This window comes from Phocoena sinus, chromosome 19 (assembly GCF_008692025.1).
Source record: "Phocoena sinus isolate mPhoSin1 chromosome 19, mPhoSin1.pri, whole genome shotgun sequence".
NCBI classification, from domain to species: domain Eukaryota; kingdom Metazoa; phylum Chordata; class Mammalia; order Artiodactyla; family Phocoenidae; genus Phocoena; species Phocoena sinus.
In genome coordinates, this window is record NC_045781.1 from 46,129,011 (window position 1) to 46,156,757 (window position 27,747).

General features: G+C 44.1%; 2 protein-coding genes and 1 long non-coding RNA gene across 8 annotated transcripts in view; 2 read left to right on the top strand and 1 right to left on the bottom strand.

Moving 5' to 3' along the window:
- Positions 1-8,994, top strand: part of ST3GAL2 (ST3 beta-galactoside alpha-2,3-sialyltransferase 2) — a 67,756-nt gene extending 58,762 nt beyond the window's left edge. Inside the window, exon 9 of one of the 2 annotated variants that reach the window (XR_004346789.1) lies at positions 8,219-8,994. The gene's annotated coding sequence lies outside the window, so the exon portion shown is untranslated. Of the gene's footprint in view, positions 1-4,950; positions 4,968-8,218 lie in introns of those variants that run through there. The other variant, XR_004346790.1, reaches the window with a different exon arrangement.
- DDX19A (DEAD-box helicase 19A) lies at positions 91-20,514 on the bottom strand. 4 transcript variants are annotated; one of them, XM_032611915.1, is made up of 13 exons: positions 20,342-20,514; positions 17,210-17,258; positions 15,815-15,865; positions 14,869-14,885; positions 14,662-14,797; positions 12,252-12,344; positions 9,565-9,667; positions 9,056-9,170; positions 5,683-5,860; positions 5,074-5,311; positions 2,322-2,484; positions 1,668-1,859; positions 91-1,236 (listed from the first exon to the last, which is right to left on the bottom strand). In XM_032611915.1, exons 6-13 carry the CDS (start codon positions 12,311-12,313, stop codon positions 1,175-1,177), a joined length of 1,113 nt encoding a protein of 370 aa, XP_032467806.1. In that variant the 5' UTR covers positions 12,314-12,344; positions 14,662-14,797; positions 14,869-14,885; positions 15,815-15,865; positions 17,210-17,258; positions 20,342-20,514; the 3' UTR covers positions 91-1,174. The 4 variants fall into 4 exon arrangements, with proteins under 4 accessions (XP_032467806.1, XP_032467805.1, XP_032467804.1 ...); XM_032611914.1 differs by lacking the exon at positions 14,869-14,885 and adding an exon at positions 14,306-14,366 and having other exon boundaries at positions 20,342-20,463; XM_032611913.1 differs by lacking the exon at positions 14,869-14,885 and having other exon boundaries at positions 20,342-20,498.
- Positions 11,862-27,366, top strand: LOC116743482. Of its 2 annotated transcripts, XR_004346792.1 has the most exons (5): positions 11,875-11,964; positions 12,131-12,270; positions 12,776-12,860; positions 20,378-20,686; positions 23,265-27,366. It is a non-coding gene; the product is annotated as an uncharacterized LOC116743482 (long non-coding RNA). The 2 variants fall into 2 exon arrangements; XR_004346791.1 differs by having other exon boundaries at positions 11,862-12,270.
- The last annotated feature ends 381 nt before the right edge of the window (positions 27,367-27,747 follow it).

Below are 27,747 nucleotides of genomic sequence, written 5' to 3' on the forward strand. Positions count from 1 at the left end.
AATATACTGAATGTTCACCAAGCTGCTAGCAATGGTGATCCCAGAGGGGTGGGGATGCGCACTTATACTTTATATATATATACACACACACATTTTTAAATGAGCATATATTAGTCTAATAAGCAGAAAAATACAAGTAAAAACAAATCATGATTAGTAAAGCATTTCATAATTATTTTTAAATTTCTTAACATAATGAATGATGGGTATAGCTCTAATTTATCCATCCTTATTCATACAGACAATGTATGAATTAAAGTTCATCTACGTTACGGATGAACAGCATAATCAGAGTTTTCACTTGGTCATAACTTCCTTTCCAAACTCTGCTGCTCGACTCCAGGCACAGTGTGACATCCATGGGTGAGAATCAACTCACTTGGCCAGGCGTGTGTCAGAAAACCACCCGGTGTCCCCTGGCTGCTGTGACACCAGGTACCTGAGCAGACAGAACAACTGTGGGAGGAGAAGCCAGCCCTAGATCATCCACTCTTGCCAGAGCATTCCCTCTGAAGATTCACTGACTTCCGTGGTTCTCCCCAAATCTGAGGTTTACAAAGTAGCCAAGATGCTCACACAGGGAGAGAGAAGGATACACTCTGCACAGAAAACAGAGGTAAAAGGGATCAGCTGGGACATCTGGATTTGAGGAGAAGGAAGGTGGCCAAGGGCAAGAGACATTCATGACAAGTTCCAGTCAGGGATGGGGGTGCTGCTCTCAGGCCTCTCTGCTGCGGCCCGCACGCTCCACCCACGCACAGGAGCTCACACGGCTGAGTTGCCCAGGCCTTTCCTGTCCTCTGCCTATACCTCTATCGTTTCTTCAGTGGCTAGAGGCTGGTCTCAACACCCCTAGCCAGAAAACAGGCAGGGGATCCTGGGGCCAGCGATTACCAATAGTAAGCACGTTATTATAAAGACGGAGGAAACCGTGGCTTTGAAAAGGGATGGGAGGAAAAGGACTAAATTTTCCAAAATGCAAATTTTTTCTTCTACCTTCCCCCATCATTTGCACAATTTTTGTCAAGTCCAAACGTAATTTCAAATGAGGTAGGTAGTTTCTCTCTACTCGTGCCTTCATCTTTGTGTTGACTGTTGAGGCCTGTGCAGTGAAAGCACTAGTGTCCCGTGCAGGGGGAGCACCAAGGGTGGCACCAGTGACTGCAGCAGCTTCTCAGTTGGCTATTTTCTCAATCTCGTCCAAGTCATCTGTGTCCAGTCTTTCTATTTTCTTATCTGGGGGAAAGAAAAGAATTCAAAGAGAGACAAACATGGGGTTACAGAGACACACACTCAGGCAAGGGACAGCACAGCAGGGAGGGAGGAAACACAGGTCTCTGCTACCTAGGAACGTGCTGTGCCTCTGGCCACAGAGATCCTTCACTGAACCCCAAAGGCTTCCAGTGACTGAGCAAGGGACACAGACAGCACAGCCAGAGCCCCAGGCCCCTCAGCCTGGCCGGGGGGACTGTCATTCAAGTCCCTGAGCCCTGAGCTCTCCAGGTGTGCTCTTTGAGAACTTCCACATTGTAGGGAAGGAGGGGAATGGGACAGAGACAAAGGCCTCTCTCGGGGCCACAGGAAAACCTACCTGTTACCCTCCCCTCCCGCCCTGGACTTGCCCCTGTAAGGTAAGGGCCCAGCAGGGGACACTCCCAGGGACTCACTGAAATGCTCCTGGATTCTGTTCAGGATGTTCATGCTATGCTTGCTGTCCACCATGTTCACGGCCAGGCCCCTCTTGCCAAAGCGGCCGGTGCGCCCGATCCGGTGCAGGTAGGTCTCGTTGTCCGGGTTCCCATCCTTGTCCACAGGAAGGTCAAAGTTGATGACGACAGACACCTGTTCCACATCGATACCTGCATGAAGGAGAGTTGGACAGGAGTAAGGATGGGAGACAGAAATCACTGTCGTCCACAGTCAGGCCTACACACACCAACCTCAGGTGGAAGGAACAGTCTGGGATGGACCAGCTCTGGGATTCAGACAAAGGGGCAGGTAGCAGAACCCAGAGGGAGAAAACAGAACTGTGGCAGGTGCTGACTAAATTATGAAATCAGCCATCAGGCTCCAGAGAGCCTCTGCTGGATACCAGTATCTGGAGAAGCAGCTAAAGCCTCACTGGGGGCCCCAAGAAGAGCAGGTGCCGTTCTAAGCCACCAAGTCAGGACTCTGGCTTCTGTGAAAGTTCTCCTCTGCTGAGGGAATACAAACAGGCTCTTCTAGAAAACAGGATCTCCCGCAAACCACCGGAGTGTCCCGCAGACGAGGATCTCTCCCGCTACCCCAAGCCTGCAGACCAGAACACAATCTCTGCTCACCGCGGGCACACACGTTGGTGGTGACCAGAACCTTCTCTTTGCCCTCTCGGAAGCGCTCAATCACTGCAGCCCTCTGCTCCACCACCATTTCACCACTCAGCAGAGCCACCTGGTGGCCTTCTTTTGAGAGCTCTGCTGCCAGCCAACTAGCTGTTTTGCGGGTCTGGAAGGAAGAAAACATTTAAGAAATATAAGTACCTTAAGAGAATATTTTTGATCTGGAAGACTACTAAAACTTAGCAGTTAAGCATTATGTGTCTTAAAATTGTTAACGTGATGTGGTATAAAGAAGTAACCATGTCACCTGGGTGCTAATCTTAGAAAAATATTTAACCTTAATATAATCACAAGGAGGGGGGAAATCAGAGACATTCTAAAGACTACTTACTAGTCTGAACTCTTTTTTAAAAATTTTTTTATTTTTAAGATTTTTTGATGTGGACCATTTCCAAAGTCTCGATTGAACCCGTTACAACATTGCTTCTGTTCCATGCCCTGGCCCCTTGGACCCAAGGCATGTCGGATCCCAGCTCCCTGACCAGGGATTGAACCGGCACCCCCTACACTGGAAGGCGAAGTCTCAACCACTGGACTGCCAGGGAAGTCCCTAGCCTGGACTCTTCAAGATGTCCATGTCATGAAAGGTGGAGAAACTGTTATAGACTAAGGGAGTCTCAAGAGAGACTAAATGCAACAGACATTCTCTGATTGGCTCTTAGGTTTAACAGCAGCAGCCAAAAGCAATAAAGGCCATTTTGGTACACATGGGGAAAGTGGCATATGATGGACTACAGAGAGGACACTCGCTGCATCACTGTGAAAGGTGTGACAATGGTCCTGTGCTCGTGCAGGAGCACGTCTCATCCTTAGGAAGCATTTAGGTGGGAAATGTCCTGATATCTACAACTGACTTTAAAATGATTCAGCAAGGGACTTCCCTGGTGGCGCAGTGGTTAAGAATCCACCTGCCAGAAACTAACACACCATTGTAAAGCAATTATACTCCAATAAACATGTTGAAAAAATAATAATAATAAAATGAGCAAAAACCCTTACCCTAGAAAGGGACACAACAAATTTAAAATAATTACATTAGGCAAGATTTGTTTATATTGAATTTCTAATTCTTACTGTTTAAAACTGTCAGGTGCTTTATTAATGGATACTTTCACAAAATGAGAAATAAGTAATTTCTTTGATGGGAAATCATTAGTGCTATATGGTGCAAATCACCTGATAATTTAATAATGTAAGGTGGCATGGCTTCTATCAAGTTACATTTCAGTAGAGGAATAACATGCTTACAAAAGGTTTTTTTTTATAATAAGTATTTATATACACACGTACTTTCTAAATATACTGAGTTACATTATGTCTGGAATAAAACAGTGAATCAAAAGGATCTGTACTGCAGTTTTCTACCATATATGGCATTAGATATATATCCCAAAGCAAAATGACTGAAAGTATTTTATTAAATAAAAAAACAGAATCTGCCTGCCAATGCAGGGGACATGGGTTCGAGCCCTGGTCCAGGAAGATCCCACATGCTGCAGAGCAACTAAGCCCATGTGCCACAACTACTAAGCCTGCGCTCTAGAGCCCACGTGCCACAACTAGTGAGCCCACGTGCCGCAACTACTGAGCCCATGCACCAAGAGCCTGTGCTCCACAACAAGAGAAGCCACTGCAATAAGAAGCCCGCACACCAAAATGAAGAGTACCCCCAGTTGCCACAACTAGAGAAAGCCAGCGTGCAGCAACGAAGACCCAACGCAGCCAAAAAAAAAAAAAAAAAAATTTAGGGAAAAGTACAGATATCCCCCGCACAAAAGCTTATGGATAAAGCAAATGTTGACAATAGGTGAAGGGCATGAAAGTGCTCATTTTGTATTTTTTTTCATCTTTTCTGTAGGTTTGAAAGTTTCAATTTGAGTTTGGGAAAACAATGCCACTGTAAAAAAAAATTTTTTTTAATCTACAAGTATCCCACTAATAGAGTAAGAGTTCTCTTATTCTTACATCACTTAACAGAATTTTGATGTTTTCTTCAGCGATCTTAACTATTCCTGAAACATTATTTTGCCTATTATAAATGGGGTCTGGGCTTCCCTGGTGGCGCAGTGGTTGAGAGTCCGCCTGCCGATACAGGGGACACAGGTTCGTTCCCTGGTCCAGGAAGATCCCACATGCCGCGGAGCAGCTGGGCCCGTGAGCCATGGCCGCTGAGCCTGCGCGTCCGGAGCCTGTGCTCCGCAATGGGAGAGGCCACAACAGTGAGAGGCCCACGTACCGCAAAAAAAAAAAAAAAATATATATATATATATATATATAAATAAATAAATAATAAATGGGGTCTATCCTTCCATTTTCTGGGGTCTATCCTTCCATTTTCTAAGTGTTTGTGTTTGACACTGGTAAACTACTTATTTTCTAGTAATTTTCTAACCAACCGTCCTGTTTAGTTTCTTATTTTTCCTCCAAATATCAGTTGATTTACTTGGGTTTTCTAATGTATCACCTACAAATGATATAAAGTTCAGGAGACTCTATGCTTAGACTATATATATGCCTCAGGATACTAAGAAGAAATTGTTTCTTACATCTTCACAAACCACTTCCTTTCCAGCCACAGGGAAAGAACCTGGTCCCCCAGCACGAAGTGGAGCTGGCTGAGAGGGAGGGCGCAGGGCCACACCCTCCAGTGGAGCTCCTCCCCCGCAGGCCTCCTCCTGCTGCCGCTGCTACTCACATGGCAGAAGATCATGGCTTGAGCAATGGTGATGGCCCCGTAGATATTACACAAAGCCTGGAACTTCTCATCTCTGCTATTGCACAGGACATAATACTGCTTGATGGTGTCCAGCGTCTCCTCCTCGCGCTTCAGTTTGATGATGTTTGGGTCTGGGACCACTTTCTGGGCAAATTTCCAGACAGAGTCTTCGAAGGTGGCAGAGAAAAGCAGCATCTGGCAGTTCCTGGGAAGCATCCTGCAAGGGAAGGCCCAGGTGTTCGACATGACCCCGACCGAGCGTTTCACTGGAAGGAACAGAAGCACAGCCTCCCCAGGCTTGGATGACCTGCGTCCCCAGGAAGGTGGCAAAGCAGGGAGGAGCACTGCAGGGAGGAGGGAGGAGCAGACGTGGAGCAGGGACGGCTGGTGGTAGAGTCCCTAAGTCTCCTTCCTCAACCCAGGCTGGGGGTATGGTCAGTGTGACATGGAAATGGCCCACCAAACAAGTGCCTCTGAAAGCTGCAGAGTAAAGAACCTGGCAGGGGCAAGAAGAGGAGGGTGAAGTAAAAGGAGATGATGCTGCAGATCAGGAGGCCGAGAAGCTCCTCCTGGCTCATGAGTTCCTACCTCTGGATGCGGATGCTCTGATCTTGGTGGCCCTGAGTAGCTATCATCACGTCAGCCTCATCCAGAACAAACACCTTGATCTTCTTGGGGTCAATGAACTTGAGCTTGGAGCACCAGTCCAGAACGGTCCCAGGGGTGCCAATGACAATGTGCTCAGTGATCTTCTGACCTCTTTCCACTGTGGAGACAAGATGTGTTCTGTGGGTACTTCCATGACTAAACCCGCTTTCAAAATGAAAGCCTCCTTGCCCATCCTTCCAGAGCTAGAACAAGTTAATTTCAGATTTCAAACCACAGGGGTGTTACCCAAAAGTTTTGTGTTCTTCTACTATAAAATGGGCATAATGACACCCATCTCACTGCACTGTGGTCAGGATTAAATCCTACACAGTCAACCGTCCATGAGTGTTAGTTTCCCTTTTTCTACTTTCTCCTGTAATTCCCCATCACCCAATTCTTTCTCTTTAGCATAACACTTATTCTTTTTATACCATCCCTTCACTCATGGTTCATTGATTTCCTTATAAATTGGTAGTTTTGAGTCCTAGCATCCTGGCCCAGTGATTTTTTGCTTTGTTAGATATTCTAATTGTGTAGACAGTTTTCCTAAATACAAATTCTCTTTGATTGAAAAAAACACATTACTCTCAAACTATAGCTGGTGGGAGTTGAAACTGATATAACCATCTATCAAAATTACTAATGCATGTAGCCTTTGACCAGTGCTTCCACTATTACGAATCCATCCTGTATGTACATGAATATGTGTGAAATAACATATATGCAAGGATATGCATTCATTAAAACATAACTAAGCAAAATATGACGCACCGAATGGATGACACCAACAAAAGTATAAAACTGTTTAGGAATTGATGTGGAACAATCTCCAAAATACATTGTTAAATGTGAAAAAGAGGTTGCAGAGCAATTTGTATACCAATAGGGGCAAAAAAGAATACATGTAATATATGTACGTTCGTGTGTGAGTGTTCTATCTATCTATCTCATCTATCTCTATTGCCGAGCCATGAGGGATGCAGGATCTTAGTTCCCCGACCAGGGATCAAACCCGTGCCCCCTGCAACGGAAGCGCTGAGTCTTAACCACTGGACTGTCAGGGAAGTCCCTACACGTTATCACATTATCACTTGCCTGTAGCCACACAGACTGTCTCTGGTAGGACATGTGAGGAACGGGTTAGTACTGGGTGCCTTTAGGCAGGCAGAACCAGGTGTTTGAAGGGTATGGGAAAAGAAAAGTTTCTACCATATATCCTTTTCAATTTTGAAACATGTGAATGTCACCTATTTTCAAAACAAAATTTAAAGTTCGAGGAGAAAGGGACTTCAGTCAGGAATTCATTAACTCCACTGGAAAAGTTTTAAATGAACTCTTCAATACCTTGTGGTTCTCACTGTCCACTGCCCATCAGTCTAAACTGAACTTAAAAAAAAATGATACCTTAAATAGTTAATATACTAATCCTTCACACAGTGAAGTCCCCTGTTATTATAAAACAATCTAGAGAAGATCCATGTTGTCTCAAGATTCTGGTACACTAAACTTAGCTGCACCTATCAGTGTAAGACATCAAACACACACAAAAATACTAATAATTTCTGGTTAAAGTACTCTTTCTGCATGCTGAAACATGATGGTTTCCTCCAGGAAAAGCCCTTGTGTGATTATTTGTATGGTAACTGTACTAGCCGTTTTTGTTTGTTGAATGACAGACAAACTACAGAAAATCAAACAGGGGGAATTCCCTGGCGGTCCACTGGTTAGGACTCCGTGCTCTCACTGCCGAGGGCCCAAATTTGACCTCTGGTCGGGGAACTAAAGTCCCACAAGCCGCACAGTGCGGCCAAAAAAAAAAAAAGAAGAAAGAAAATCAAGTAGGGAATTTGATATACACTTTCTTGAAAATGAACAGAGAGCCTATCACTTAAATGAAAACGACTGTTATTTGTTGTCATGATAACGTTTCAGCTTAAGGGAAAATTAGAATTTTAGAACACTTCTATGTGCTGCTGTAGGTTTGAGAGTTTCTCCATGTATAAACTCCTCTGAGTTGGTTGGCGGTGATATTATTGCATTTTAAATGCTATTTAAAATTTTATATTATGAAATATGTTAACATTTGGAAGATCAGCATAACTCAATAAAACAGTATTTTCCAAATGACCAAGATATGATGTTAGAAAACCACAGTTGGGCAAAAGATGCATTCAAAGTGCAAGGGAGACCAAGGAATTTTAATGTAACAGTACGAAGAATTCATTAATATTTCAGATATCACATGGCAACTAACTTTTAAGTAATTACCACTTGTTAATAAGTTTTGGTATGGCATCCAAAAAAACAATATCTAAAATTATAAGAAAGGCTAGATTTTCTTCATATTCTTCCAAAGTAAGTACTTGTGGTCCTCAATAATGTTTAAGAGTATAAGAGAGCAAAAAGTTTAAGAACCGCTGCTCTAGGCGATTATAAACTGCTGGGTTGAAGGGATGTCTCTCTTCCATTTTTCTAGGTAATGCCAACTGCTTCTGGATGTCAGTGTGCCAATGTATACTCCCCACTGGAGCACGTGAGCCTTCCAGTTCTTCTCCATCTTGGTCAACACTTGCTTTGCCAGACTTCCTCATTTCTACCATCTGAGAGGCATACAGTGGTTTCAGTTGACGTTTCCCTGATGACTAATGAAGCCTATCATCTTTTCACGTTTACTGGCCATCTGAATTCCTTCCTTTGTGAAGCGTCTGTTCAACTGGGCCTCTCTTGTCCATTTTCCTATTAGAATGCTTACTTTTTTCTAATTGATTTGTAGTTTTATATATTCTGATAACTTCTCCATTACCCATTTTCTACCTGCCCCTCCTCCCATCTTAACCCATATTTTCTACAGTCTCCAGAACACATGAAAAAAGAATTGGTGGAAGGATTTCTGATTTGGTAAGAGCAAGTGAACTGTACGTGCTCTTAGATTACTCTTACTAAAGGTGTGCTTTGCTTTTAAAGAAAGGGAACTGACCCAACCTACCATCTTCAGTGCTCATCCCTCCCTCGTAAGCAGCTTCCAGAACTCTGGGTACTGAATTCAAACCCTGGCTCCTCAGTGAAATACTCCACACTGGAAGAACCCCATGACTCATGCAGGGATTTTTTTTTTAACAACTAAAAATCTTACTTTAGGAGTGGAAGAATTTTTAACAAATCAGCAAGTATTTAAGTAGATTTGCTAAAGGCAACACTGGGCTCCAAGGTCAGACTGAACTAGAAAGTTGAATCTTATCACCTCATCTTCAAAATTCATATACCCAACCACCCGCCCCAACTCACGGCCTAGGTCTTGCCCCTTTATACTCACATTTATTGCCTCGAACAGCATAAGCAAGCTTTAGTTCCGGATGAAATCTGCCCATCTGCTCAATCACTTTTCCTGTCTGAAGCGCCAGCTCATATGTTGGGGAGAGGCACAGACACTAACGGGCAGATCACAGATCAGTTTAGGAGAGCCTTGTAGTAACGGACAACAGGCTCTAAAGCAACAAGTACACTGATGTCATTACCACTTGAACAGTGTAGGAAACCACATCCTTGTCAGCCAGGCCCACATTTCAGCTGTAGACAGAAGCCTTCAATAGGGAGCCCTGACTTGGCAGATGCCTTCAGAAGCCACTGTTTAAGGCTGCTGCTTCCGAATCAATTCTACCCAGGTAAGGGCCTGGTGCACCATTGGGCTTTGCCTGAGCAACAGTCTGAGGCATCAGACGCATTCAGACTGTACCAGGGGCACCCTCGTTAGACAAACCCCCCAGATGGCGCAGCCATTCCCAGGACGAGCAAGCCAGGGCCCCCAGGATTCCACCCCCTCACCTGGGGGTATCTCTCTGCTGGTTCCACTCGGCTGAGCATGGCCAGGACGAAGGCAGCTGTTTTACCAGTACCAGACTGAGACTGGGCAATCAGGTTCTGTGGGCTGGATGAAGGAAGAACAGAGATGAAAATAATATTGGTTAATAACAATCAAGTGTCGGGACTTCCCTGGTGGCGTAGTGGTTAAGAATCCGCCTGCCAATGCAGGGGACACCGGTTCGAGTCCTGGTCTGGGAAGATCCCACATGCCGCGGAGCAATTAAGCCAGTGTGCCACAACTACTGAGCCTGCGTTCTAGAGCCTGTGCTCCGCAACAAGAGAAGCCACGGCAATGAGAAGGCTGTGCACCACAACAAAGAGTAGCCCCCGCTCGCTGCAACTAGAGAAAGCCTGTGCACAGCAACGAAGACCCAATACAGCCAAAAATAAATAAACAAATTTATTAAAAACAAAACAAAAAACAACCAAGTGTCCAAATGTTCTTTCTGGGTGGTAGGAATAGGGATTTTCCCCCTTCATGCTTCTATTATCCAGGTTTTCTGCACTGAGTACAATGATAAACTTTTTATATGATGTTAAAAAAAACTACTTAAATATTAAGTGAAATGATTATTTTAGATGGGCTCACACTAAGAAATCCTCATTCTAGACTCTAGCACAGCTAGAGTGCCCCAGTTTTATACCCCAAGGGGCCTATGGAAATTAAGACTGCAGAGAAACATCTGTGCCCAGACAAATCCCTGAGCCATAATGTGTCTTCAGGACTTGGCTCCTACTATGTGCTCCCTTTTCTCATCTTTATGGAAAATTTAAGAGAACAAGTCAGATGCTTTAGAAGGAACTTTCACATTTCACTTCAGGTAACCCAATGTCATGGGAATAGGTGGCATTTTTTTTTTTTAATTTATTTATTTTTGGTTGCGTTGGGTCTTTGTTGCTGCGTGTGGGCTTTCTCTAGTTGTGGTGAGCAGGGGCTACTCTTTGTTGTAGTGCGTGGGCTTCTCATTGCAGTGGCGTCTCTTGTTGCACAGCACGGGATCTAGGCGTGTGGGCTTCAGTAGTCGTGGCACGCGGACTCAGTAGTTGTGGCTCATGGGCTCTAGAGCGCAGGCTCAGTAGTTGTGGCGCATGGGCTTAGTTGCTCCACGGCATGTGGGATCTTCCCAGACCAGGGCTCGAACCCATGTCCCCTGCATTGGCAGGCGGATTCTTAACCACTAAGCCACCAGGGAAGTCCTAGGTGGCATTTTTATCATTAAAAAAGAGGGACTGCTCTGGTGGTCCAGTGGTTAAGACTCCGAGCTTCCACTGCAGGGGGCACAGGTTTGATCCCTGGTCGGGGAACTAAAATCCCACATGCTGTGTAGTGCAGCCAAAATATAAACAAACAAACAAACAAATAATACAGTTGAATGAAAAAAGTTGCTACCTAAGTATGATACCATTTATGTAACGTTTAAAAATATGCAAACTTGGAATTCCAGTCCAGTGGTTAGGACTCGGCGCTTTCACTACCGAGGGCCGGGGCCGGGTTCAATCCCTGGTCAGGGAACTAAGATCCCACAAGCCACGCAGCGTGGCCAAAAAAAACCAAACAATGAAAGCAAACTATGTAGTAAAAGGATAAAAAAACATGAGAGAAGGCTTCCCTGGTGGCGCAGTGGTTGAGAGTCCACCCGCCTATGCAGGGGTGCAGGTTCATGCCCCGGTCCGGGAAGATCCCACATGCCGCAGAGTGGTTAGGACCGTGAGCCATGGCCGCTGAGCCTGTGCGTCCGGAGCCTGTGCTCCGCAACAGGAGAGGCCACAACAGTGAGAGGCCCGCGTACCGCAAAATAAAAAAGAAAGAAAAGACAAAAAAAAAGAAACGAGAGAATAATGACCCACATCAGTGATGCTCACTTGGGAGGGGGAGAGGGAGGGGAGGGGAGGGGAGGGGAGGGGAGGGGAGGGGAGGGGAGGGGGAGGGGAGGGGAGGGGAGGGGAGGGGAAGGGAGGGGAGGGGAGGGGAAGGGAGGGGAGGGGAGGGGAGGGGAGGGGGAGGGGAGGGGGAGGGGAGGGGAGGGGAGGGGAGGGGGAGGGGGAGGGGAGGGGAGGGGAGGGGAGGGGAGGGGAGGGGAGGGGAGGGGGAAAGGAGGGGAGGGGAGGGGAGGAGGAAAGGAGGGGAGGGGAGGGGAGGAGGAAGGGAGGGGAGGGGAGGGGAGGGGGAAGGGGGGGAGGGGAGGGGGAAGGGAGGGGAGGGGAGGGGAGGGGGAAGGGAAGGGAGGGGAGGGGAGGGGGCTGTGAATGGAGGGAGTTACATGGGGGCTACAACTGCCGACTACATTAATGGCAGCTTTATTTCTTGGCAGGATGGGGTTACGGAGATGTTCCTGGTATTGCTCCTGGTATTTTTCGCAGGTCTCAAAAAATTTTAAATTATTAAAAAACGATAGCAACGACAACAACAAAACAGTTTTTAAAACTGCATAGAATAACAGCACTAACTTTTTCTATCAGTTTTTATTAAGTGGAAAAGGCAGAAACTGTATTGAATTGCATCTGACTCTCTCTGCACCTGTCTAAGCTGTTCCCCTGAAGAAGCACGTTGCTCTCAACGGCCCATCTTGTGCTCAGGAACACTACAGCTCTTGGTGGAAGACGTTTAACCCAGTTCTGAAGAGGTGTGCCAGGGTCCATATACTTACGGCTCAGCAAGCATCATGGGTAACGCATTCTCTTGTATCTTGGATGGTCGATTGAACCCCATGGCATAGACTCCCTGCAGAAGCTGTGGTTTCCTAGGAGGCCAGGGAGAGAAAGATGGATTCCTAGTTGTTGAAATTGTTTTAAAAGCCTAGAATTTTATTTTTCCCTATATCTAGCAAAGAATGATACTTCCTGTCAGACATATTTTCCTATGCCTTAAAAAATACTAACTAAAACAAAACAAAACCAAAATCTTTCCCTACTAAATCTTAATCTGAAACTACTATGCCATTTATAAAATCCGGGCTAGTTTCCTTTCTTGGAGAAATTCATCTTTCAGGAGACCCACAAATTTGGTTGGCCTTGGATGACAAACATTCCCAGGATACTGGAAGAATGGTACTTATTAATTCATAGTATAAAATAAATTATAAAAGACATATCTAAAAATAAACACTGCTTACTATGCTGCTAAGATACAGAAGTCCCTTTAGGGAATGACATTTCAGTTTTCATTTCTCAGTGCAGATGCTCCACTGAACCACAGTCATTTTGTGTTCCATGGGCCTTCCAAAGCCAGCTGTGCAAGAACTCGGGACAATTGAGAGGTAAGAAAATTGATTCAGCCAGTTTCTAGTAAATAGGTAAAGGGAGTTCAGTTATCATACTGAACTTTACGAGTGATTAGATTTACTTATTTTGTCTAGTCAAAATCAAAACTAGAAAAGCACCAACTTCTTACATAAGTAGCCACACAACAAATATCAAATAAAGCTGCTTTTGTAGTACATTTATAATAAGCTCTCTGCTACCTCTAAATTGACAGGGTGTTTAACAAAAATCCCACCACATTGTTTTTAAAGTAAAGTCCAACCAACTCAAGAGTGTTCTCTAAGCCTTCCTTAGAGTTTAACAGGCTCTCTAAAAGGCAATCCTTCTGGCATATGGTGGTTCTCAGACACAAAGAACTTTGAACAGTAACATCCATTTGGAAGAAAAGGTTGTGAAGTTTAGCAGATTCTGATTTGGTTGCCAAGGAAACAAAGTCACTGCTGAAAGAGGACTCAAGTGATCCAAGAACTTTCAGTGGCTCATTATTTTTCTTTTATTTTGCAGATCTTTTCAGTAAAAAATAGACTAAGTATATTAGGTGACCTAGGTTTTATTCTTTGTTTCCTTTGGCTACTAACAATTAAATCGGAAAGAACTTGCCTTTTCAAAGAGGACAGTTCATCACTGGTTGACCTGAGAACTCCAGTCCTTTAAATGAAAGGAACTTAAAAAGACCACTGATACTTGGAAAAGCAAGCTGTCAGAGCACATCTAGCTGCTCGGACAGAATTTATGAATGGAAGCAGAGATGACAGATTTGCTGAAAAAAGCCTTTGACAGAGAAAATACACATAGAAAAGTATAATGTCCTGAAAATATTCAAAAAAAAAGGCCACACTTTAAAAACCTTGCTCTTAGCTATTGCTGCATTAACAACTTGATTTGGTTCTAGTTAGCTCTCTTATTTAAAGTGTCTCTTACTCTCAAATGGTGGCAATAGTTGGCAGAAATGTGGCCCCTATTTGCCTACAGTGGGCATACGATAGATTTTGCTGAACAAAGGCAAAGAATCTATTCATTCCACCACTTTCTTATTCACTAGCTATTTTCTGTCTATGATTTGAGTCCTGGCAGGCAGCAAGAAGGGTAGCTATGTCTTGTGTTACTCATAACACCCAGCACAGTGTCATGTACATAAACCAACAACCCTAAATACCTCTTTACTAACTTACTGAAGGAAACGAAAAACTTGGCATAACATTACATAATTCTCTGCCTTTAAAACAAGGACATGTTAGAAGTCATTCTCACCACAGTGCAGAAATGTGCACACGTAAGGCTTAATTCTGGGTTCTGGATTTTTAAAAAAATTCTGCAACACTGAAGGCTGATTTCCACTGCAGTTACTGGGAATCCTGCACAGGCTTCTTGGACAGATTTTATAAAAGCAGATAAACTGTTCTTAACACTGTAAACCCTATAGTCTAACAAAAGGGCTTACCTAATAAGAAATGTTCCTGACATCCAGAAATCACCTGTCAGCCAATATTTTATTGAAAGTTCTAAGAGCATAAAAGAAAACAGACTTTCAGCTATGATGAATAAATTTGTGGCATTTAAAAATCCCTAAAGAGAAGAACTGGGTAGCCAAGAGACAAGGGTGGAGGGAGACCATCACTTTTCCATACTTTTAAACTTTTGAATCATGTGAATTATTAACTAGTCAAAGAAAGTAAATATACTAAGATTTAAAAAAAATAAAAGTAGAAAGTAAAATTCCCACAAGATCCCTGATATGCTAAGTCTTATAAAGGAGGGACTAGCAGGGAACAGTTGTTCAAAGGAACGGATACTCACAGCCGAAGCTCCTCGAAGGACTTCACCGAGTAGAGTGGGGAGTTTGGATCTCGCTGCAGGACTTCCACTTGGTTGGTGTTATCGACAAGGTTGCTTCTGATCAGCTTGTTGAGTAAGGACTGGGCGGCTCTGTCCTCTGTAGGAAACAACCAGTAGATCTTCCTCATACTCAGTGGGCAAACCCCACCCTTGTGAAACCTCTCTCACCATGTCTGCACCCACACCTGAATGGCCCAGCAAGGTAGGAGAAAAACATAATCACACCAAAAGGTCTCACTTTAAACTCCTGACTGCTAGACTCAAGTGGGCTGAGCTGCCCAGCAAGACTCTATGTTTCTATACGCCACTTATTCACTCTTCTTCTCTCTTCAACTTCTAACCTCTCCACATTCTCACTCATCTAATGACTCTGCTACTCACTTCCCTGAGAAGTGAACGTAATCAGAAGCACCTCCAAGCGCTGCCGTGACAACCCACACACCCACTTGCGTTTGTGAGCGTCCTTTCCACCTTCCCTGCTGTAACTGTGGATGGACCGCCATGCTCCTGAGGCTAGCCCCTCTACTTATACAATGGGTCCCATTCCGTCTTTCAGACAAGGATATTTCTCCCAGCAGTGACCTTCTCTCTTGCATGATCAGTTTCTCCCTCTAATGGATCATTCCCACCAGCATGTACACAGGTTGTAACACCTCTCATCATAAATGCGCTTCCTCCTTTATCCCACATCCCCATCCAGTTACTGTCCCAGTTCTCTGCTCCCTTTTATGGAACATTCCCTGACAGGGCTGTCTATACTCATGTCTTCACTTTCTCTTCACTGAAGAGGTTTTTTTAATTTAACCTCCCCACCTGACCTCAACAGCCCTTGTCAAGCTCACCAATGACTCTACACTCTAAATCAACTGAACAATTTTTAGTTCTCTTAACCAACTTATTACCTATATATGACTCCCTACTTTTGAAACACTTCTTTCTTTTGGTTTCCGGGATACCACTCTCTTTTGGTTCTCCTTCTATCTCACTGTTTTCAATTTCCTTGGCTGATTCCCCTCATCTCCTTGATCTTATAACTCAGAATGCCTCTGGCTCCAGAGAGGCACGTCCTAGGTGATACTATGTCTCTTGCTACAGGGTTTCAAAGATTAGTTACCTTTCTCTTCTTCATCTGTTTTCTCTGCAGTGGCATTAGTTTTGATAACACCTACACAAGAAAAGAGTTATCATAATCAGAAAGGCAAGTATCAAATCTACTCAAAAGGGGACCTCCCTGGTGGTGCAGTGGTTAAAAATCTGCCTGCCAATGCAGGGGACACGGGTTCAAGCCCCGGTCCAGGAAGATCACACATGTGGCGAAGCAATTAAAGCGGTGCGCCACAACTACTGAGCCTGCGCTCTACAGCCTACGAGCCACAACTATTGAAGCCCACGCGCCTAGAGCCTGTGCTGCACAAGATGAGCCACCACAATGAGAAGCACACACAATGCAATGAACAGTAGCCCCCACTTGCTGCAACTAGAGAAAGGCCATGCACAGCAACCAAGACCCAACACAGCCAAATATATATATAAATAAATAAATTTATTTTTAAAAAAATCCACTCAAAAGGTGGGACAATATAAATATCAAACCTTATTTAAGTGATCAAAATTTAAATAGTTGGCATTTCTATACGTTTAATGGATTTTTATTCCTAGGAAGTTTAGTGCATAAGAAAATTTCAAATTTCTAGAAATGCTGGCTGACTTCAGAGTGATCAGATATGTCACCTCTGACTTACTTATTTAAAATATAGCATTATTATAACTATATTTAAAATATAGCATTATGTTAGCAGACACAATTAGACATGAGAAAGAAAATAAAGGTATTAAAAATTAAAAGAGGTAAAACGATCACATTTTTTAGATTACAAAAGATTGTAGGGGCTTCTCTGGTGGCGCAGTGGTTGAGAGTCCGCCTGCCGATGCAGGGGACACAGGTTCATGCCCCAGTCTGGGAAGATCCCACATGCCGCGGAGCGGCTGGGCCCATGAGCCATGGCCGCTGAGCCTGCGCGTCCGGAGCCTGCGCTCCGCAACGGGAGAGGCCACAGCAGTGAGAGGCCCGCGTACCGCAAAAAAAAAAAAAAGATTTTAAACTTGCAGGACTAAGAGAATCAACTTAAAAATGACTACAAAATAAGATATCTCAGTAAAAAATAAAAGAGCTAGGTACAAAATAAATAAATAGAAAACAGTAGCTTTTATAAATAGAGATATTATTGAAAAGATCCTCTTTAAAATAGCAACTAAAAAGGTAAAATATTGCACCTAGAAATAAAATTAACAAAAAATATGTGAGACTTATATGAAGAAAACTTTAAAACACTCAGAAGCTAAAATGTGGAAAACTAATCTATCTCCATCATTAATGAAACCGAATTTACTGGTTCTCAAATCCAGCGCTGACATTTGCCAAACGTGCTAAATGAAAGCTCCTTTCCACATCGCACCTATGAGTGCAAAGCAGAAGTGCACATGTAGCTTATAGTTACTAGTGACTCACCATTGGTATCTGGTTTGACTTTCTCTTCCTTGATCTGCAAATTACTCATCTGAATGGGAATAAAAGGAAACACTTAAGAGTAGAGACACCTGATAACCAAATACCATGAATTACACAACTGACAGTTAAACACAGGTTTGAACTTCAAGGGTTCACTTATTCAAGGATAAATGCTACAGTATTACTCAACCCATGGTTGGTTGAATCCAGAGATGTGGAACCACATATACGGATGGACAATGTTAGTTATTTGGGGATTTTCAACTGCAGGGAGGGTTGGGGGCTCATAACCCCCAAGTTGTTCAATGGTTAACTACATTTATTAAGCTCGTGTACACAAGTCTAAATGGTAAAACAAAAAAGGGGGGAGGGACTTACCCAGCTGTTAGAAAGCAATGTTTATTTACTTATTTTTAATTTTTATTTTATTTTTTTGGCCGCGCTGCACGGCATGTGGGATCTTAGTTCCCCAACCAGGGATCAAACCTGTGCCCCCTGCAGCTGAAGTGCGGAGTCCCAACCACTGGACCGCCAGGGAATTCCCAGGAAGCAACATTTTAAAACATTTACTTATATCAGCCACCCAATAAGCAGAGTGGTTGAAACCAGATACCAAGTATCTTTAGGTCTATATTTGTGTTATTCATAAGAACACAGCTAGATTAGGGTTGTAGGTTAAAAAAGATTTGAAACCAATTCTCAGTAACTGTCTTTTAGGGAATATCTGATGCTAAATACTAGATTTAAATTCTAGAGTACAGAATCATATCCTTTATAATACTTTTTGATTTATTTGTGGCTGTCAATTTTATACTTCTGACCTGATTCCTCCTGAACTCCAGTGCCGCACTTCCAAATGCTTGATGGGCACTGTACAGAAAAGAGTTAACACAGCAGGTCTGACTGCTATCCTTAGGAAAGCCAGCTTGCAAAGTTGGCCCCTGGCTGACACCTGGAAACTTGGATTTGGAGAGAGTTCCCACCATTCCCAGAACCGCTGAGGGGTTCACTAACTATCTTTCTAAAAACATGTGGTTTATGATAACACCTGGTTTCCTTCCAGGGGTCTGGAATTTTGGTACCTGCTAGGCAAAGAATGACGATGTGATAGACCCCAATAAAAACCCTGAGCACTGAGTCTCCAACGAGCTTCTCTGACAACACTTCATATGTGTTGTTACAGTCTGTGGCTAGAGGAATTAAGCAGGAATTAAGTGGAGCTTGTGACTCCTCTGGGAGAAGGTTCTTAAAAGCTTGTGCCTGGTTTCCTCTGGACTTTGCAACACGGGCCTTTTCCTTTTGCTAATTTTGCTTTCCATTGTAATAAATCACAGCTGTGAGTACAATCATATGCTGAGTCCTATGAGTTCTCCCACGAAATCATTGAACCTGGACACCTCTCGGTGATTCCCAACACAGGTACTTACCAAGTTGTCCTCCTTACCTCAAATTCAGAACAGCCAAACATGAACTCATCACCCTACGTATCAAATCTGCTGTTCCTCCCACTCCCCTAATCCTGTTATGAGCACTATATTAATATCACCTTGTGGGATCCAGGTTGAAAACAGTAATCTTTGCCTTTATCTCCCTTCTCTTCTCTTTTGTAAATCTTCACACCTCCACAATTATCTCTTGAATCCATCCCCTCATCTTTACTTTCATCATTCAACATAGGCCCCCTATCTCTGGGCTATGAGAGTAACTTCCACATTGATCTCCTTTCCTTTAGACATCACTCCTAATATATTCTGTTCTCTGCAGTCCAATAAATCTTGCTAGCTCTCAGACCTAATCTTGTCAGTATCCTTCTTAAAAACCCCCAAACAAGCCAAATAAAGCCTTTCATCTTCAAGTTCTTTGTTAAGGGCCAAAGTACACTCCTACGATATTTTCAGTACTGCTCCTACTACAACCCGATAACCTTAAGCTGCAGCAAAAATGAGTTCTGATTCCTGTTCTCTAGGCAAGTCCAGCACTTCTGTGCATTCTATTCTAAAATGCCGTTCACCTTCATCTCTATCTTAAATGATTATTTTCTAATATCCAGCACAAATATAAACTTCTTCACGAGGAATTTCCCTGACTTTCCTACTCATAAACATCCTCTCCCCATTCAAAGTTCATTTCTCACTTTATTCTTACCATTTTCACAGCACCTCCCACCTTCTAGGCTTCCTAACTAGATTGTAAAGCTTCTTCCTAAACTTCCCTGGATTTAGCCCATTTCAACAATCTGCTGAGAAACTGACAATCCTCCCAAGGCAATAAAGGGTGACCGGAGAAGAAATGTAATTTAGGCATTAAAAGGTTACATAAGAAAAAAAAAAAAAGGTTACATAAGACGTCAGACTACATGGGACTTCCCTCGCGGTCCAGTGGTTAAGACTCCACGCTTCCACTGCAGGGGGCACAGGTTCGATCCCTAGTAGGGGAACTAAGATTCCTCATGCCGCACTGAAGGGGGGTGGGGGGAAAGACTTCTGACTACAAAAAAACCCTATATTCTTAAAATCAATGGTCCATTACCACCAAACAAAGGTAACTTAGAGATAAGAACGGGGAGTCACAGTTTACACTATAGTTAACTTCCCACTGAATGGATCTTCATTAATCAAAGAACCAGTATATGAAATTAAATGTCTCTTTAAACACAGATGAAACAGTTTGTAGTGCCTCCGCCCGTTTGCGGTAGATTGAAACACTAAATATAAACCTGAATCTGTTATTCTGCAAATTGCTACAAACCGCCAACCATGTTAAGCACGCATCTAAAAAACGGTAAAATAAGAGTAGCAGACAATCACTCAGAAACCAGATGAAAAAGAGAATCAGCATTGCGCCTTTTCTTACAATCCCCACTGAGGAGGTGCAGTGCAGAAAAGACAGCATACATAGCAGGGACAGATTTGCCACAGGATAAAAGTCTTTAACTGGCCCAGATCAAAGGAAAAGGCTCCATACTGGTCTCTTCTGCCTTAGCCGCAAATCAAGGCTAAGAGATTCCTCCCAGCAAACCTTTAGGGGTGTGTGGGCCACGGCCTGCCCAACCCAGGGAGCTCCCTGGACTCCACGCAGGGTCGGCTTGGGCCCTCCAGTACGCTCGCCCCGCCTGGATCTGAAGCCACTGACCGACTTGACAGCCGCTTCCTGCTTGTCCACTGCCAGGGCCCACGAATCGGTGGCCATGGTCCCGGAGGAGGAAGGCCGACTGGCGAAAAACACAACCGCACACACAGCAGCACCAGCCCTGAACTCTGCAGGCGCAAGAACCACACTCACTCGGACCGGAAGCGGCGATGCGCGAAGGTGACGTCAGTTTCCGTCCGGGGCGAGACGTCACCGTCGGCGCGGCGCCACGCAGGACCTAACATCGGGCTTCGCTTCCATTCGTCGTGCCCCGCTTCCTCTCGTCGTGCCGATACCCGCTTTTTCTGCGGACTTCCCCGGGAGCCACCTCATCGTGCCTGGAAATCCGTAAGTTCTATGGGGTGAAACTCGTAGACCTCACTTCTTTGCCTTACATCACTCTGAAGTAACCTAAATTTTATTTTTACGTCTGCCACGTCTCATAATAAATGTGTTAAGTCTCTGAGCTGTAAAGCCTTGCGCAAAGCAAAGTCCTAGGAGAAAACTATATGATGCCAGTTTCTGCTGTTAACGAACGAGATAACGTGTAAGACAGCAAAAAAGAAAGCGAAACCAAACGCCCTAAACCCCCATAATTCCACCACAAAAAACAAAACCAAAAAAGCCCCCAGCGTTTTCTTTACCTTCTGGGTCCTTCTAATTTCTGTACATATGCATCGTAGCACAGGTGTTTTACATAGTCCTAAACAAAGTACACATACAATTTTAAATTTGACTTTTTATACGGCTAAGTATTTTTTAAAGTCATTTGTCGATTTAATGTCATTGTAGTCCGTCAGTCTCATATCACGTAAATTACCTAAGTCCCCTTTCTCCCCGCCCGTTAGGGATATAGGTTTTTTCCATGTTTTATTATTAATTGATAACACTTAAGTGAGCATTCCCACCCTGTCAAAAATTATCTTACTTGTTTGCTTCCAGTTTACTTTTTGTCTCTCCCCACTAAAATATTAACTCTTCAAACAAGAGCAAAGATCTTATCTGTCTTAATCACAGTTGATTGAAGAACCTAGAAAAGTGCATGGCACATGGTAGACACCCAATAAATATTTTTTAATGCATGGCTGAATAGACTAACGAAGATTTTAGTTCAGAATGTGTTACTCTAGGACACATTTCTAATCATTGCAACATTTATGTCAAAATGTATGAATGAGGGACTTCCCTGCTGGTCCAGTGGCTAAGACTCTGAGCTCCTAATGCAGGGGGCCAGGGTTTGATCCCTGGTCGGGGAACTAGATCCCACACGCATGCCGCAACTGAAAAAAAAAAAAAAAAAAAAAAGATCCTGCATGCTGCAACAAAGATCCCACGTGCCACAACTAAAACCTGGTGCAGCTAAAATAAATAAGTAAATAAATATTTTTTAAAAAAGGATAAATTGTCAGTAAGCACAAGAAAAAGAGCTCATTAAAAATCATTAATTATTAAGGAAATGCAAATCAAGGACACAGTGAGATACCACTGCACACTGGATAGAATGGCTGAAATTAAAGATTGACCCACCACGTGTTGGTAAGGTTGTGGAATGTTAAAAAAAAAAAAAATCAAAGGTACTTGTTAAAGATGATAATGCAAACTTTACTTAGGACCATCGCCATAAGTTTAAGGATGACTGCAATGGGATTTTGCACCAGAGGAGAAAAATTTGGCTCAATTCCAAATACAGCATGTGCAAGTGGGAATTTATAGCCAAGAAACAGGGGAGTGGATGGAAAATTACTAAGAGGAAACATCAGGGGTAAGGAGAGTTTTTGTTAAACTGATGTAACAGGATTCTTGCTGAAGACAGGCCAGGATGATCAGATGACACCTGGGAGATGGTGGTGGATGAAGAACCTGACCAGATATTGAGGGCGATCAGATATCAAGGGTGGGCGGTTCTTGTTAAAACTAGATTTTACAAGTGCACAGATGGTCCTAGGAGAAGTTTCAGGAGCCTGACTAAATGTTGGTCAAGCAAGGAAACTGTCAGGAGCAACTGGAACTCTCTTAAACCTTTGGAGAGAAGGTAAAATGGTACAATGGTTTTGTATAACTGTTCTGCAGTTTCTCAAGAAGTTAAACCTATACTTACCCTGTGATCCAGCAGTTCTACTCCTAGTTACTATCCAAGAGAAATGAAACATAAAGACTTGTACACAAATGTTCACAGCAGATTTACTCATAATAGTCCTAAACTGGAAACAATACAAATGTTCATCAACAGGAGAATGGATAGGGGCTTCCCTTCCCTGGTGGTGCAGTGGTTAAGAATCCGCCTGCCAACGCAGGGGACACGGGTTCGAGCCCTGGTCCGGGAAGATCCCACATGCTGCGGAGCAACTAAGTCCGTGCACCACAACTACCGATCCTGCGCTCTAGAGCCCACGAGCCACAACTACTGAAGCCCGCGCGCCTAGAGCCCGTGCTCCGCAACAAGAGAAGCCACCGCAATGAGAAGCCTGTGCACCGCAATGAAGAGTAGCCCCCGCTCGCCGCAGCTAGAGAAAGCCCGCAGGCAGCAACGAAGACCCAACACAGCCAAAAATAAATAAATAACAGGAGAATGGATAAATAAATTTTGGTATATTTATTAAATGGAATACTTCTCAGCAATAAAAAGGAACGAACTACTGATACACATGATGAAGTAGATGAATCTTACAGACATTATGTTGAAGGAAAATGCCAGACACAAAAGATGCATACTGTATAATCCATTTGTATGAGAGTCAGTGTAAGCAGCTCTTTGCAGGAGACCGCCCTCAGCAGGAAGCCCCTTTTCTTGTCACTTTAGTAAAGCTGTATAGTAACTAACTTTTAAACCCAGCACCCCCATGCTCTACTCATCAACGGCCCAAGCACACCTTTCAAATCTTTTAGTCACACAAAACCTTGCTTAACTTGTTGGTCCTTTCCACAGATCAAAGAAGTAGAAAAGAAGAATAAGTGATTAACAGATGACCAGATCTCTTCCCTAGCTTCCCCTTCAGTAATCTCCCAAATAAACTCTGTGACCAAACTGTGTGAACACGATCACATCTAGAGGAAGATCACAAGAAGCTGAGGAGCCTGCACACAGTGGGGGATGGCGACGACCCATCTCAATGATTAACTGAGATTACTTCCCTCCTTCCCTTTAAAAGTTTCATGAGCAGAATCTTTGGAGGTGGTTTTTGGGGTACGTTGAGTCCACCATCTCCCCAGATTGCTGGCATTCTGATTAAAGGCACTTTTCCTTTTTACCATTTGTTAGTATTGATTTTGTAAGCAGCAGGCAGCAGGACCCCCATTCGATAACAATGAAAATGTTCTGTTTTCTTTGTATAATGTTCTGTATCTTAATTGGAATGATGGTTACACATGTGTGTACAATTGCCAAAACTCAGATTTATACACCTGATATTTATGCATTGCACATCTATGTATAATGTCAGTTAAAAATAAAGCAATGTAATGAGAAAAAGTGTAAAAAATAGAGGTAGTAATAAATTTATTTTTACTTAAAAAAGTGGGGGGAGGGTAAGAATGTTTCCTCAGTTCTTAACTACTGATCAAAACAGAGGGCATGCACACATTATGCTTACAGAAGTAAGAATGCCAAACGCCATATTGTCTTCCCAAGTGACTAGTCTAATTTCCAGCACATCACCAATGGAGTTACTGCTTAGAGACTACATTGTTTATTAGGAGACAGCGCCACAGTCTAATTCCACGTAAGGCAGCAACACTGAGGGAGACTGCTAGTTGGTTATCTAAGGGGAAAATGCTCCTTCTGTCTTACTATTATAACAATCACTTAAAAAAAAAAAAATCTAGATCTTGAGGCAACTATCCCTCTTACTCTTTTTTATTTCAAACACAGCAAAACTTTTCGTGACAGTCAAAAGCAGCAATATCAAGACTCAATTTAAAGTTATTATGGAGGCAGAGGATCTTGCTTAGAACAAATATTGAAGTCTGCGTGCCCACTACCCTCTTTCCACTGCTGTTTCATTACGAAGTGCAGCTGCTCTAGCACTGAGAGGGTGATTCCTACATTGCTTCCACTGAAACAATTCCTAGAGATAAACGTGGTCTCTGGGGGAACTGAGGATAGGATTTTTCCTTGCATTTGATTTTAGGGTGCTTACTAAACAAAATTTTAAATTTATTTCACTGCCTGCACCTCTACTGGAAGGGTGATTGGCATTTGTTTAATCCAGGTGAGTGTTCTCAGGGAGGTGCAGGCTGAGGCTCCAGCTGGGACAGTGAAACCAGCCAGCCTGTTTGGAGCAGCTCTGGGCAACAGGGAACCCTCTGCCAAGCCTGCCAGTACCCTGGTCAGCTGAGGTTTTTATCCCTAAAGGACAGCATCCCGCTGGTAGCCACTGAGAATCCCATTCCTCTTCAGATCCGAGACCAACAAGAAGGGCACGTTCTCATGAAGCTGCGAACTAGACAGCCTATCCCGAGTCGTATTCAGTTAAACTGGGCAGATGACAACAAGAGCTAACATTTAAAAAATGCATCCTACATGATTTACTTGAATTCTCACAACAATCCTGTTTTCTCCATTTTACAAATAAGGAAATTGACGTTCAGAGAAGTTGACTTTCCAAGACCATATGGCTTAATAAGTGGCAAATCTGGGCAACCGAATTCCAGAAAACTCGGCGACAAAACCCAAAACCAAGGGCGGAGTGAGGGGCAGGCTTTCTTGGGACCTCTTTACTCAAGTTTCGAGCCGTGACGGTATCCGATTGGCCGAGGCCGGGCGCTCCAGCCAATCAGAGGTGGGCAATAGCCCTGCCCCGGGCACTTTCTAACTGGGCCTTTGGGCCCGAATCCCGGCTTAGATGCTGACTGGGTGAGCTTGCACTGCGCCTAGTTTGGAACTGCTGGGTCACATGATTTCGTCTATATCAGTGAATTGTATGTCCCGTTGGCAGGGACCTTACCTCTTGATCCCGAGCATTTCGCACATAGCAGAGACACAATAACCAACTGTTGAATTAGGGAGTGAACGTATCAGTAAGTCAATTAAGGGTCGGCAAAGAACATCTCACGATCGTGCCTGATTCTGTGGCGCCATCATGTGTTCTGAGCCGAGGCGTGCGGGCACTCGCACTGCTTACGCTTGCGGTGGGGGTGGGCACGATAGGATGGCGGCTCTGCTCTGGAATGACTGCTCTTTCTCCCTCGTGATGCCTCTGTGTACCGGAAGTGACGGGAAGGGGAAGAGGAATGCCGTAAGATTCAGAAAATAATTTAGCAATAGTGGCAGGAGCCAGGCCAAGTTTGTATTTGGCCCGCAAAATTCTAATGACTAATTTATAAAGATCAATTTGTAAAAATTGTATGAAAAAGTGATTGGGGATAATTTTTACAGAAAATTTGTAAAACATACTCCACTGTTAACACACATTAACAAAGCGGCAACACGCCTGCTGACAGCTAGGAATTCAGTGATGACTGATTACACACCTCCTACCCTTACTGGACTTCACTTCAGGGAAGACAGACGCTAAACAAGCAGTTCCAAACATACACATATTTGTATATGAGGCAAATACAGCCTAGCAGTTAAGAAGGTGGGTCCTGGAGCCAGACTGCCCAGGCGTGTAGCCTGCCTTGCTACTTCTGACCTGTATGTAGTGGGACACATGACTTACCCTCTCTGTGCCTCTGTCCTCATCTGTAGAATGGGAAGCATAACACATTTGTTGTCAGGAGTAAATAAGCTATCTGTGTAGACCCTTTGAAAGTCACCTGACGCCGTAATGTCAATAAGGGAAGTGGGGACTCCCCTTGTGGTCCAGTGGTTAAGACTCCCGTGCTTCCAGTGCAGGGGGCACGGGTTTGATCCCTGATCGAGGAACTAAGATCCCACGTGCTGTAAAGTGTGGCCAAAAAAATAAATAATAATAAGGGAAGTACAGGCACCTGTACAGGGCACCCTGGAGCTGATGACAGGGGACTGAGGCACACGTTCCTGAAGAAGTGGGTTTTACCATTGAAAAAGGAAGGACTAGGAGTGAGACAGGAGGAAGAACTGGGAGAAGAGTTCCAAGTAGAGGATTGACCGCGGCAGTTGATGCACCCGGTCACTGGTTGTTTGGGGCCCACTTGGCAGAGGGGAGAGGTTCCGCCTCCAGGCTCCTCTCCCCACACGGAGTACCGAAATCTCTGGTGCTCTGCTGAGAGGGGGGACTTGAGACAAGGACTGTTGAACAGGAGGTTGGCCACAGGTGATGCCCTGGGGTGGCGTGAAGAAAGTATCCTCTGAACTTCTGCTCTGCTCCCTGACCACCTGCAGCCTCTGAGGACTCCCGTTTTGAGTTACCTTCTCTTTCCTCATGCCCATCTTAGCTAGAATCCTGGAGGTGAAATATTCTTAACCTCATCCATACGTCCTGGCAGTTTCTTTGAATTTTTGGTCCTGCTTCAAAGTGGGGTGGCTGGGGGAGGAAATAACGATCTCAAAATGAGAAACTGGAGAGGGAAATGCACAGGATCACCAACCTCTCCGCGGCGTGGCCTAGCACAAAAGCAAATTTTGGCAAGGGTGGAATTGGAGCAGAGTACAAGGGGGGGAAGTAAAGCAAGTGAGGCTAGAGACTTGAGGTGCCTTATCTGGAATGCCTACTACATAGATGTGTCAGATGTATATACACAACATGTTACACGGTTTGCACTTAAGGAAAATGGAAAGTAATGGGGGGCTTAAGCAGGAGAGTGGGAAAATCAGACTCAAATGTTACAAAGATCACACTAGCTGCTGTGTGACAAATGAACTAGAGGAAAACCCAAGTAGAGGCAGGAGCACCTGTTAGGAAGCCAGTGTGGTAGAACAGATGACAGTGGTGATCTAGACCAGGGTCTAAGCTAACTTAAGACTATTTGGCATTTCTCTAATTGCAGAATTCCAATTCTGGAATTCCAATTGCTGGAAGCCTAGGGATGAGAATATAACAGTTGTAAAGACTCAAAAAATGTGTACTGGGCTTCCCTGGTGGCGCAGTGGTTGAGAATCTGCCTGCCAATGCAGGGGACACGGGTTCGAGCCCTGGTCTGGGAAGATCCCACATGCCGCAGAGCAACTGGACCTGTGAGCCACAATTACTGAGCCTGCGCGTCTGGAGCCTGTGCTCCGCAGCAAGAGAGGCCGCGACAGTGAGAGGCCCGCGCACCGCGATGAAGAGTGGCCCCCGCTTGCCACAACTAGAGAAAGCCCTCACACAGAAACGAAGACCCAACACAGCCATAAATAAATAAATAAAAATATTTAAAAAAAAAAAAAAAAAAAAAATGTGTACTAGTACTTCCAGGAGAGTTCCATTTAAACAGCCCCCCTCCCCAACCCTGCTTCCTCTGGAAGTAGCTAGCTGTAGTCCTGCATAAAAGAAATATCTGGAAAAAAAAAA